The sequence below is a fragment of the Aulonocara stuartgranti genome (assembly GCF_965226115.1).
Source record: "Aulonocara stuartgranti genome assembly, chromosome: 12".
Classification (NCBI taxonomy): Eukaryota; Metazoa; Chordata; class Actinopteri; order Cichliformes; family Cichlidae; genus Aulonocara; species Aulonocara stuartgranti.
The window spans coordinates 11,296,817-11,310,950 of NC_138948.1; the positions used below are offsets into that span (position 1 = coordinate 11,296,817).

The 14,134-nt window shown below is 38.1% G+C and overlaps 1 protein-coding gene across 1 annotated transcript in view; it reads left to right on the top strand.

The window, feature by feature from the left end:
• The window catches only part of LOC309719034 (ADP-ribosylation factor-like protein 15), a 90,926-nt gene that overhangs the window by 44,941 nt on the left and 31,851 nt on the right, over positions 1-14,134 (top strand). The window contains 1 exon segment of the mRNA XM_082554799.1: positions 34-242. Coding sequence (XP_082410925.1) covers positions 34-242 — 209 coding nt within the window.

Consider the following 14,134-nt stretch of genomic DNA (forward strand, 5'->3'; position numbering starts at 1 on the left):
GGCTAAATTTAATAGCATCACATCCGTCCACAGGAGCTGACAACATCAAGAAGTATTGGAGTCGTTACTACCAAGGATCACAGGGTGTAGTCTTCGTACTGGATAGCGCATCATCAGATGAGGACCTGGAGGCGGCACGTAATGAGCTCCACTCGGCTCTGCAACACCCACAGCTCTGCACACTACCTTTCCTCATCCTTGCAAATCATCAGGACAAGCCTGCTGCAAGAACGCCGAACCAGGTAAGTTAGTTTGTTGTCAGTGCTGCTGCTAATGTTTCCATTTGATGTTTCTCTCAAAGTTCAGTTTGTCTTGCAGATGTAAACACTGCCCCTTACACGTCTGGGTTAGTAAAGACATCATTTTGCAGAATTCATTGCACACACTCATATAAATATACACATACACATGGATGACCCTTTTCTTTTTACACTGAAATAACTTGTTGTATACAATAGGCCCATTAGGGCTGTCACACAGTTTACTGTGGACAACATAATGACTTTTGGAATGTTAACATATTGCCAGATATTGAAAATTGTGAAACCTAAGGATGAAATTTCTGTGTTTTTCATAGTAGTGGAGTTCTGGCTTTTGTGTGTCAATGGACTTTGGGTTTTTTTGGGGGGGGGGGGGGGTTCCGAAGGCAGTCTGGTCCCCAGCAAAGGGATAAACTCAGATTATTAAAGACCTCTTTAGATTAGTTTAGTAGTAGAAAATTCCACCAGACCTGTGTCTTTTCCATTTTTTTTTTTTTTTTTGTCTCTTTCACATTTTTGTTGCTGAATAACTTGGGTGGGGAGAGAGCAGTTAAGGAGATAAGATAAACTTGCATCTCTATAAATGCATATATACATCACACTCTCAGTTCAGCAGTCAGAAATATCCATCTGTTAATTTAATTTCAAAGCATGCCCAAGTCCAAGCATGAAGGTGTTGGGTATATACAGTATGTTGCTGTGAAATGATCCTATAGCAAGGCATTCTGTGTCACCTATCTCATATAACAAAATTTAGCACAACATAACATAATTAGCAGCATTATATAATTTCCCCCAGGTATCAATAAAGTATTCTGATTCTAAAGATCTTAATGTAATCAATCAGAACAACCCGTGTGACACCCTCACCTTGGGACAAAGTTGATGACTGCTTGTGTTTTGGGTATAAAGGACAAAAAGGTCAAAAAATTCAGTTCTAAGAGACTCTAAGAAGTCTCTTAGAGTAGGATGTTATATCTAGCATTTCTTATCCAGTGCTCACTACATACGTTTTAAAATCGTGGACACTCGCTCTCAAAATCACAAACACACACAGAAATATATACACACATACATCATGTTTAGGGTCCTATTTGATGTTTCTAAATGATGACAAAGATGAATAGTTAGAGAGAGCACCATCTGCATTTCCTACCCTGGACCACCAATGTTGCTACTTCAGGGATGTGAAATCCACTGTGGGAAATGAAAAAGGGATAAGCTGTGAGACTGATTCTGTTGTGACATAAAGTAATTGTAACTAAAGCAAAGATGTTACTGCTGGGCTTCAGAAAAATATTGCATTTAGGTGTGCGAGCAGTTAATTTGAGAAGCAAACCATAGTCTTTGGTGCCACAATAATAACTTTTGTGTTGTGCTGCAAGGACCTCTAACTAGGTTTATTAAATATTACTTGCATTCGTATTTAGTGGAGCAACTGGCTTCACTCTTCCAAATATAATCACACTTTGTTCATAGACAATGTTAGAACATGATGACCTGTCTCTAATTAGGTACAATGTTTAAAAGGGATATGAACAAACGTCACAAATACAATCAGTACTCGATATTATGACGCAGGAATCGAACACCAAACGCCAGCGGTTCAATTTTAGCCACACTTGTGAGTCAAAGTGCATGAAACAGGAGTGCAATTTTACAGATCAGCTAGCGGGTGTTGATCGCACTCTGAGCAGCAGAAATGAATAAAAGAATCAGCTGCAGCAACACACAGAGCAAACATTTAGTGTTCTGCAATGGAACGCAGAAAAAAGCTATGCACACATGTCAGGCAACCAATGAAAAGCTTTAGACTCTGTACAGATTTTTTATTTTTTTTGCACTCTGGAGCCCAACACCACCAGAATCAGTTTTAACTTAATGTAACTAATTAGTATGGATTGGATGCACTTGAGCATGAGCCACAATAGTCACGGAAACCCACTCATCTTATTGATCATTTAAATGGCAACTGCTCGCTTTGAGCTCGACAACACTGGTCCCCTTGTTGGCCCTCAAATCATAGCAGATTAATTAATCTGCCTGTGGCCTGCCCATATTCTCTGAGCGGTCTTGGCGTGATGTGTCCTTATCAGTCAGTCATCAGTTTCTGATTTGGCTGAACTGTGTGCAAACACTGATGACACATGAGACTGACTTATGGGGATGGAGGGGTTGGATAAAAGTTGCCTAAAGGCCTTTTTTGCACCCCGTTGGAAGGCCCTGTTTAGTTCATCATGAAAGACTTGCATAAAACTAGTTGTTCAGGATTGATGCAGTTGTTTTGATACTATGTCTACTATCAGCTGAACGTCACTGGGAATTTGAACGTTTTCCATGTTGCTGTTCTATGTGTGTTTGTCATAGTATTTCTGACTTAGTTATGCATGCACTTGAATTGATTACAGATCATAAGAAACTCCAACTGCAATTTTATTTTAATTTCTATTTACTTTACCTTCTATGCTCTTGTGTATATATACATCGTGTCTAGCACGTATGACAAATTGGTGATTAACATAAAGCACTGGAATCTGCTGTGAGTGATAACATGTATTATTTAATTGAATTATTCTTATGGTTTATTAATATACTTTGACAGAATTTTTCACAGTGGTTAATCCAGTTTAGATACCAAAGAAATGCTATTTCATGTCCATATTTGTATTCGTTGTAATCTGTTTGTGTGTTTGTATTTCTATGGTCATTATGAGTGTTACCGTCCCTGTGTGCACATATCTGACTCATGCCTTGTCACTGAAGGAGCTTAATGTTCAGTGACTCATAAATAATCTTTGCATAAGACAAAACAAAAATTTAGACCAACTGTTAAAGAACCCTTTGTTTCTTTGTCTCTGTGTTATATATAGAGCTAAATATCTTTGATACTGTAATGGAAAAGAAAAGTGGAAACAGAACGGCTGAGAGGAAAACTTCTCTATACGTTAACTAAACATTTGTTCAGCGTCCACAGGGGTCTCTTCCTGGAGTTTGTTTCCATTTCTGCCAAGGTTCCCATGATATTGGTTCTAGTTGGAGACATAAGATAAATTATGTGTGTTTATTTATTCAGCATTTTTATGCAAGAGGAAAATAAGTATTGAATCTGAAGGATGAACCATGGTCCAGTTCTGATGCGTATGTGTCTGTCACAGGTGCCTCAGGCAGTGGACAGCCCAGATGTACACAGCAAGATGATGCATGTGTGTTCTGACAACTTCCTGTCATAGCCAACACTGAGATTTTCCGAAAATTGGGCTGTCTCACCTCTTATGTCCAATGAAGTCACATGGGCCAGCTGTTGTGCCCCGTGCCAGTCAGTGAGCCTTTGGCGCCCATGACGCCACGCATATTCAGTTTAAAGGGGTAGTGTGTCTAGATATTAATGTGTATAATTAGGATGATTAAAAAAACACACACCAGCCACTTTATGAAGTACACCATTAGGGCTGCCACAAACGATTATTTTGATAGTCGACTAGTCACCGATTATTTTTGCGATTAGTCGACTAATCAAATCCATTGAACGTAAAACGTACAGCTTATTGCACCAGCAGCATCTGCTCTTATATAACTATCATTAGCTTACAGCTTTAAGTGTTTAAGGTATGTGCTAACTAAAAATAAAGACAAAATGATAGTTTATTCAATTTTAATGAAGTTTGCAGATTGTTTCGGTGAAGTTTAATAAACTCCTTGCTATCTAAACTATAACAGGAAACCGGAGTAAATTCTGGAGCATCTCACACTTCTGATAATCAGCTGTCTGCTTGAGGTTTATTCAGCTGTGTGAAAACTTTAACTTTAATCTCAGCCAAACCGATTCACTCAGGAACAAATAAAATACAAAAAAAAAGCCAAACAATAAATTTTTTAAGTTATCTAAGTGACTCATATATCATGTTTAACCTGAGTAGCGAAAGACGGCGGTGGGTTTGAAAACGATTTGCCGGGAGTCCGGTGTTCTCACGGCTCTAGTGAGCCTTGCCCCCGGCTCGCTATCGAGCTAGTGGGTAACAGACGTCTCCGAAAACATCGGAGCGCTTTTGAAAGTATGTGGTGTCTTCATTCATTTCATTTTCATTTATTTGTTCATTTTCAGGCACAACAAATACCTATATTGAACATAAAATGCACAAAACAAAAAACAAAAATTGCCTGAAAAAGAAGTGGGACGAAGAAAACTTATTAAATCCCACCCCTATACTCACTCATCAACAAAAAAAACAAACTTCCCGCAGCTACGCCCATCATTGCATACAGACCCATCAACAGCCCCGGGCACATACAAGCATCTAAACGGCAGCTCGCAAACAACAATTAGAGCCTTCATAACTGAATACAGAATATATAAATTATAAATTGCATTACCACAGGTAACAGGCAGTAATAACTACAAGTAACAAATACATATACATACATATATATCTACACACACATGTACATATATGTACATACATACGCACACTTTTTTTTTTTTTTTTTTTTTTTTTGGAATCCATACCAGCAATGGTAAGAGAACAGACATTACAGAGCACACTAAAACCATCATTGAGTATACTGTGACCAGACCAACTGTTTGTAGAGAAATTTAAATCTATGAATATTTTTGCATTGTTTCAATTGTAAACTCAGACTGTTCCAGATTTTCACACCACATACAGACACACAAAAACCTTTACGGGTTGTTCGAGTTCTGGGTAATTTGAATTCTCCAAAGCCTCTCACATTATAAACCTTTTCTCGAATTTCAAATCTAGTTTGTAAATTTGCCGGTAAAAGTTTAGTAAAAGCTTTATACAAAATTATGGATGTATTGTAATTAACCAGATCCTGGAATTTAAGTAACTTTGCCTGAAGAAAGAGTTTGTGAGTATGATCTAGATAACCAGCCTTGTGAATAATACGCAGTGCTCGTTTCTGTACTGTGACTAATGGATTAGTCGTATTTTTATATGTGTTTCCCCACACTTCCACACAATATGTAAGATATGGAAGAACCAGAGTACAGTACAGAGTACGAAGTGCATCTTTATCAAGGTATGGTTTCACTTTGTTCAAAACTGCGAGGCTTCTGGAAATTTTGGTTTTTATGTGTCTGACGTGGGGTTTCCATGAAATTTTGTTATCAATTACGACTCCCAAAAATTTGTTTTCACTCACATTATCAATTGGTACACCTTCAATGATAATTGGTAATTCTACATTATATTTTAAATTACCAAAAAACATTGCTTTAGTTTTATTTATATTTAATGATAATTTATTTATGTCCATCCATTTTTACGGTCATTACAAGATCAGTATAATCATCGCTACTGAAAAATATGTTGGTGTCATCTGCGAACAGTATGAGTTTAAGTACTTGAGAAACATCAAAAATATCATTTATGTATACATTGAAAAGTTTTGGTCCCAACACTGACCCTTGGGGAACACCACATGTAATACCAAGTTTCTCTGAGTGGTAATGCCCTATGCTAACATATTGTTCCCGACCCGTTAGCTAACTTTTTAACCAGTTACCAGCTTTCCCTCGAATACCATATCTTTCCAATTTATCCAATAATATTGAGTGATTGATTGTGTCGAAGGCCTTTTTGAGATCAACAAAAATACCAACTGCATATTTATTTTTATCCAGTGTATCAGTAATTTCTTCTACTGCCTCAATTATCGCCATTGAAGTGGTTCTTTGCGTTCTGAAACCATACTGACCAACATTTATTATTTGATGTTTTTCAAGGAATTTTTCTAATCTTGAATTAAAAAGTTTTTCTAGAATTTTTGAGAATTGAGGCAGTAGAGAAATAGGCCTATAATTGGTAAAACTGTGTTTGTCATTACTTTTATATAGTGGTATTACTTTCGCAATTTTCATTTTTTTTGGAAAACAACCAGACTGAAATGATAAATTACAGATATATGTTAAGGGACTAGCAATATTCAGAATAACCTGTTTAACTACAGACATATTTATGTCATGATAATCCATTGAAGACTTACTTTTACATTTCAATGTGATATTTATTACTTCTTGCTCATTTGTAGCTGAGAGGAACAGTGAAAAGGGATTTGATTTTATATTACTGATATTTTCATTTTTATGACACGGGATGTCTGCTGCTAGTTCAGGGCCAACATTTATGAAGAATTTATTGAACCCATCGACAATATTACTCATGTTGTGATTTTCACCATTTGCATCAGTAAAATAGTCTTGATAAACTGAGCAGATATTTGAGGTTTCCATAGCTACATTCTCGCCTGAAAATATGTTAAACATTTATTTTGTGACCCAGAAAGAATAATAAGAGTAATATTAAAACTAACTAGCTGCCGCCATTGTTCGAAACTGAGCTGGGCTGCGCTATGAATTCTGGGACACAGCTTCTTCTTCTTCTTCGGGGTTTAACGGCAGCTGGCATCCTTGTACATGCAGTGCTGCCATCTTCTGTTTCAGTCCGTTATTACACTCTTAAATCCTACTACTTATTCCTGTGTCTTTTGGGATCTTACAAAGCTTCAAACGACGCGTCGACTATTAAATTAGTCGTCGACGATTTTAATAGTCGACGTAATCGTGACTAGTCGACTAATCGTGGCAGCCCTATACACCATAGTAAAGTGCTTGCTGGACCTCTGTCTGCCTTCAGAAATGCCTTAAGTCTTCATGGCACCAATTTTTGACAAGATCATGGAAACATTCCTCGGAGATTTTTCATCCATATTGCGATGATGGCTTTACACAGTTGTCAGCTGCATAATCATGATGCAGATCCCGTTTCATTTCACCACAGCCAAAAGGAGCACTACTGGTGACTGTGGAGGTCATGTGAACAGAGTGAATTCAAAGTAATGTTCAGGACATTAGTTTTAGATGATCAAAGCGTTATGACGTGGTATATAGAGACAGCAGTGATAAAGATGAGTAGACTGTGGTCATAAAGGGATGGACATGGTAAGGTATCTGCTTCAAGGTTTGAACTGTTGTGTATTCAGAGATGCTCTTCTACATAGCTTGGTTGCAACAAGGAATTTTTCTTCTCTCCCTATCAGCTCGAAGCTATCTGAGCATTTCCTTCTGACATCTGACATCAGCAAGGCATTTTCTCCTAAAGAACTTCTGCTCACTGATTATTTTTTCTCCGTAAATGCTAGCAGTTGTGTCAAAATCCCAGTAGATCAGCAGTTTCTGAAATACTCAGACCAGTCTGTCTAACACCAACAACCACACCATATTAAAAGTCACTTATATCACTTTTCTTCTGCATTCTGATGGCCTGGTTCAATGTTAGAAAGTCATCTTCCTGCTTAAAGACATTGAGCTGCTGCCATGTCAGTGTTTGTTAGGTACACCTGTTTAATTGGCAGTCATTAACATCTAATCAAATTGGCCTCTGAGTGAATATTTCATAATTTTACAGCTTTTCTGGAAGCCTGCTGAAAAAGCAGTATCATGATTCTGTCATTGCAGGGCTGTGATCTAGATTGCAATATTAGATTATAGCCACAGATGAATATAATTAAGTAATGCTGCAAATTTTTACTGGAACTTGTAAATGTGCTGTTGCAGACCCCTTACTCCTCCAGCAGGTTTTCATTTGAACTCTACAAACCTTCAAAGACAGCAGCTGCATTGCAGGTTCTTGCTTCTTGTGAATGTTTGACAAGCACCACCCATGAAACAGTCCCAAATTTAGTTGGTCTGAATTCTATTGGCAGCTTTTCTGGCGATGACACTATACACAAATTACGTCTCCTTGTTGACCTTTTTCTCACAGCAACCACACTGTTGACAGAACAAGGATCATTTCCTTAACACACACATGCTTGCATTTGTTAGTGCTGTTTTCTGGGGCACTCTTTGTTTATGGTGTCACATCAGTGACTTAGGGTGTTTCTGACACTGTAAGAGCAAGGGGTGAGAGTAGGTGGCAATGGGGTAATATAGCTTAGCCAGCCTGTTAAGGCCTGACTGAAGCCCTCTGTGCTGGAGCAAGTGTTTTTGGGAGCAGGTTGGGTCTGGAGGAGGTAGAAGGAAACATGGGATAAAATTCCTTGTTGACATCAATCTCCTGCCATTGGGGGGCCCAAGGAAGCTAGGGAGGTGTTGAGGGGAGGTCACCCTGTTGATATAACACCTCAACAAAGCAGGTCTGTTTGGATGGCAGGCCTTAATGGAATGCATCCATGAGGTGCTGTTGTTTTAGAAAATGCTATCAGTGTCGTGGATGTTGGTGTTTTTTAGTTGTAGTCTGAGGAAAAGACAGAAGTAGAAATAAAACTGATGATACAGCATATGAAGAGTGGGAAAACCAGTGGAGGTCTGGACTGAGTCATGATGCCTGGTGTGGGAACTAACACAAAAAATACGGTAAACAGAGGAAGAAGGAACAGGCTGCAATATCTGACTTTGGGAGCCATTACAAAGGCTCCCCTGCAGGATTGAAGACAGAGGCGTTGAAACATTGGGGTCAGCTTCCCTGGATGATTGAAAAGCCCACCCCACCCCATGCACATGCCCGCATATGCACACGTACGCACACACTGTACTGTCTTTTATTTTCTTCCCCATTCTTGTTCTTTCTCTTTTTCACACTCTCATTCCCTCATTTACTCACTCCCTCACTTATACTCACACACTCAAGCTCAAGTGAATCCAGACCTGAGGAGTCCATTATGCTTTTCTTCATTTTGAGCATTTTGTAGTCTGGTATGAATTGCAGCACATCTGTTTTCAGTGTACCATGTGAAATCTCATGTTGCCTTTGCAGAGTTGCACTGCACTGACAAGCATCATAACTGGACAAGTGGAGGGCATTTTAAAGAGGAAAAACAATTTTTGTTGGTCTGTTAATTATTAAATTGTTTCTTAAAAATGATTTCTCAGTCTGCCTTTCCTTCTAGAACAGGCGTCAGCAACCTTTAAGACCCAAAGAGCCATTTGGACCCGGTTTCCACACAAAAGAAAACACTGGGAGCCGCAAATACTTTTTGACATCTAAAACGAAGATAACACTGTATATATTGTTTTTTACCTTTATGCTTTGTGTGAACAACTAAGGTGTGTTGCTTATGAAATCCATGAAATGCTACAGAGAAAATTACATTTTATTTATGTAATTAACACATTTTGAACTATTAAAGAAATATAACAAAAGGAAAGAAACCCAGCTGAACTAAAATGATCCATGTATCAAACAAAAACTGTTGTGAGCCCGCCACCCTTATATCGCCTTTGGGATTTTGGAGCCTTGACCTGACTTTTAAAAAATAATTGGAAAAAATGCACTATGCTGCTAAAAGATGAAACACACTGCTTAGATATGTATTTTACCAGGTTAATGTGTGTGGTCAGGTGCGGTCTGCAGCACCGCTGCAGGGGAGGCGGACGCACCTGAGCGGCACCCGCAATCATGCCTCGCCGCCTTAACGTCTGTGCTATCTATGCTGTTGTAGGTATGTGTCGGGCTGTGAGCTGAAAAGCTGCAGCTGGCTGGATGCGTACAGCAACCGTGTGTGAAAAGTGGTCAATAAAGAGATGCTGAAAAGCGTGTTCATGGAAATATGGTCGGGTCTGCCTTGATATGTTTACAATGAGACTTCTGCTCCTGAATCTCTGCGCACAGCGTCTGCAAATCGGGGCTGTACTTTCATCTTTCGGCGGGTATACCGGCTTCCGCAAGTGTGACGCTTATTTTGAGCGATGAAAAAATAATAAAATATAATTTTATTTTTATATTTCAATATCACAATAATCTTCCAATTTAGAACTACGAGTTAAAAAAAATAACTAACATAAATAAAATACACTTCAGCTAAATACTTCTAATTTATTTTCCCAAACCACGCGGAGCCGCACTAAAAGGACTAAAGAGCCGCATGCGGCTCCGGAGCTGCCAGTTGCCGACCCCTGATCTAGAGGATTAAGACACGAAAGAGGACACAGATATTGACAGATTCCTCACCAAACATGCAAACAATCATTGATCATCAATTGGCCATGTTTTGACTAAAACAGGCTGGCAGATGCAAACATACACAGAGACACCAGTGGGCACACAGACGCAGACAATGCATTATATGGGCTGTGGTTTCTGCCTTCAGCTGATCCTAGCAGGAGTACGTTTAACTGAATGAACTTTTTTTTTTTTTTTTTTTTTTGCATCTACTGTTAACCAGTATGCTCCCCCACAAATTTTCCTTGTCCATACTTAAATGTATCCAAAAAAGTTCACTTTTTTTTAAAATATCTTGGTTTGTGACTCTGTGAATTCTTTATCTGAGTCACAAAATTTTAGAGTGGTTACTGTTTTAGCTTAAGCTAATGGGGGAAAAAGGGGAAATCCCACTTTTACATTTGGCATTTTGGACTTGTTTTTGTTTTTTGCATTCATATACTATGTTGTAACACATACTGCATATGTATAAATGAGAGACACGCTCATTTATAAATAAATAAATAAAAATTACACATCGTGAAATGCCATCTGATGAGTGGTCAAGTGAGACTTTGCATATGCATTGCACAGATTTTCACCTTTATTTATTTATTTTCAAGTCTGTTGAGGGATTCCAGCTATTAAAGAACTTAAAACTGAAAATCAAATTGAATCTCTACCAGTTCATCGCTCACAGTGTAAATCTGACTTTATGATGTGAAGCTTCTTAAAATTTTAGAAACTAAGGCTAATTTCTGTCCTCTTTTCTGAGATCTAGAGCGTCTAAATCTTGACAGTGTCACTGCAAAAGCACTAGGGACAGGAAGTTTAAGACCTCTGGCCCCTCTCTTATTTGATGCTCACTTACTTTACTTTTAATTTCTTGTCTATTCATACGTGGTTATACCAAAAATGTATTTGCAAGTCCTTACAAAACTGTGTGGCGTCCTTTCTTTTACAATCCAAGTATGCTAGAAAAATGTTGAACTTACTCCAGCATGTGAAAAGCTGTAACTGAGTGGGAGGCAAGTTTTCTGCAGGGAACATCTTCAGCAACCCCACAGCTGAGTGGGGTTCTTCGCAGCCAGTTTCTGTTCTCCTGTGGTCCCCAGGAATGTGGCTCACACAATGATAGAAACTCCACAACTAACATTTTTTTTCTTCCCATGTAAAGAGGTTTGTGGAAAGTTCACTTTTAAAAAGCCCAGAATTGCATTTTGCTGTATTGCATTAGTTTATTTAAAATGTTAGCGTCTCAAACACAGTTTGAATTGCTAAATCTTTTTTTCTTCTTCTTCTTTTTTTTTTTTTTTTTTGCCCTCATTTGAATTTTTTAGCTCATATTTGAGACTCACACAAAATAGAAATGTTCTAATCACTGATTGGTGGAAAGTTCAGTGACAACTATAGGTGAGGCCACCTCCTGAGATTAAGAGGGTGGCTGGGTCATGGTGTAGGGAAGTAATTGTTAGCCAGCCTTTTTGTCTTTATTATCAGGCTTTCTGAAATAAAGTGGGTGGAGTGGGGGGTATGGGGCCTGTCCCTGGCTCTCTGTTTGATCATTGATCTCCATGACCCCATTCGAAGGGTCTTAATCTCTCTGTTGACCTCCTGAAGGATTTTTTTGAGGAAGGGTTTCAGGGGTGGATCTTGACTGGGAACTATCAAGAGAGTGGAGATGCTGTAGGGAGAATAGGGGGTGGTGCTTTTTCCCTTGAGTGGAAAAGGTTTTACCAGCATAGTCAGTCATATCCAGATTTTTATAAAGGTCACACTTTTAATTATAATTATGTGCCCCAAAATTACTTTTAGTTTTTTTTATGCCCCAAGTTTTCAAGCCACCACTTTCATTGACAGTAATAGAACAATGTTATCTCGGTCTTCAGAGCTGCACTCCTTCATATATATGTGGTATCTTGGTTAAAAACGTCCACGATGGTTCTTATTTTCCCTATTGTCAGGTATTTGCTTGGGTATAAGAGATATTGTTTTATAAAACAATTTAGTAATAATTATCCATTATAATTCTAAAAATGATCTAAAGGCTCTAAATGCAGGGGGGGGGGGGTTGTATAGCCATATGCATTATTATAGTTTTCTGACTGTCTTTTATCCGATTTGTCAACAATTCTTTGATTTAAGAGAAAGAGAGGTTTTTTTTCAAAGTTGGTTAATGCTTTTACACTAATTTCATGTATTTAATATCCAGATAAAAGCCATGTAAAATGTATGCAAATTCAATTTAAATATACAGAGGTTTTTGTTGGCCAGGTTATATTTATGCTCTCTGATGGCTCACGGATGTCACAAAGAAATCATGGTTATCAGTTTTATTATTAATAATTTATCTCTTTAGTCTGCAAATAAATCAGGTGTGACTATTGATAAAACATGTAGAAACAGGAGGAAAATGAGGCAGGAGTATTCCTAGATGATAGCTGTGGGATTGCTCATTCTTTTTATTGGATTTAATGAAGTCATAAAGCACGATGACACAACATTAACAGACCACAGTTTAAACTGCTTTTGACTGACTGATCAGGATGAAAAACAACACATTCAGGCGCTGACGTGCATACATGTTACTATTTTTACACAATAACTTGTAACGGTTTGTGAAAAATTCATTGATTGATTTATTGTTAAGCTTTTTTAAATCACAGATGCAGAAAATCACAAGTGCGTTTGGTACATTTACTTTAAGAGAATAGATGAACTCATGAATATGTTTACAGACACTGTGGGAGGAATAATGATCAGATATTGTGTGCTTCTTAAAAAGACAGATGTATTTAGACAGTTATATCTGGCTTATAACCACACTAGAATGCACTAATTCTGTGAAAGTAGTGGATATGGTGCTTTATTTTTTAAAAAACAATTTGGCCTCAGTTTGTTCTAGGCACTGAAAATAAAAAGACATTTTGCCTTTTTATTTGCCATGCAGTAAACAACAGTACAGTGGTGCTGTTTCAGCATCTTTGTCAGCTTAAATAAGCTTTAATGCAAAGTAAACCAATTTTACTAGTAAAACGGTAATGGGAGAAATGGGATATGCCTTTGTATCTTTGTAACTAAATATTCAAATATGGATACACTGAATGCCATTAATCTAAACCTTTTGCCTTTATATTAAGCTAATGTTAGTTATTGGGGGATAGCACGCGACTGTTGCTGTAGTACAGTGCGTTTTACTAAAACAGCCGTTAAGAGCAGGGTTTGTCTATTTCCAACACAGTTTGCTTAGCTTAACATCATCATCAGCCCTTTGTAGAAAAGTTAGATGACTTCTTGTGAACTGATATATTTATTAGTTCATGTAAAGCCCTCTGAACTAGAAGGGAAGACATGAATTAACAGTGTCTCAGGCCAAATAATTTTTGCAAAAACACCCAAGGTGTGAAGCAACTATTTCAGGTGGTCCATTTGATTTGATTACAGTGCATAAATCCCACAAAGTTGTTTGGAAACCAGTTTTGGACATAATGACATAATGAGAAAAGGTTGAAGTTTCAGCTTCCTCTCTTTGATTATTGTTTCGCTGACATAAATCACAGTTTTGCAATACAGTTTATTGAGGTCACTGTTTTTCCTTTCTTCGTAAAGCCTCCTTCCCAGTGCAATTAGCAGCTGATGATAAGGTGTTTTGGGCCGCTCTTTACTTAGAGGCTTTAATGTGGATAGCAAACATCTACTTTTATGGAGAACGAGCAACATGACAGGAAGAGCAGGAGAAGAAGAGATGGGAATGTTTTCATTAGAGTGTCTTTGGTATTCAGGCCAGATAATTAAGTCCTTCTTTTAAGTTGTCTCTTCTTCAAGACCTCCAGATGCGTCTGAGTGTTGTCAGACAAGGTGTGTTGTAACACGCCCATCCTTGGGCAGCTGTGCGGATGTACTCATTTATGCATGCAAGCGTGCACCGGTGGA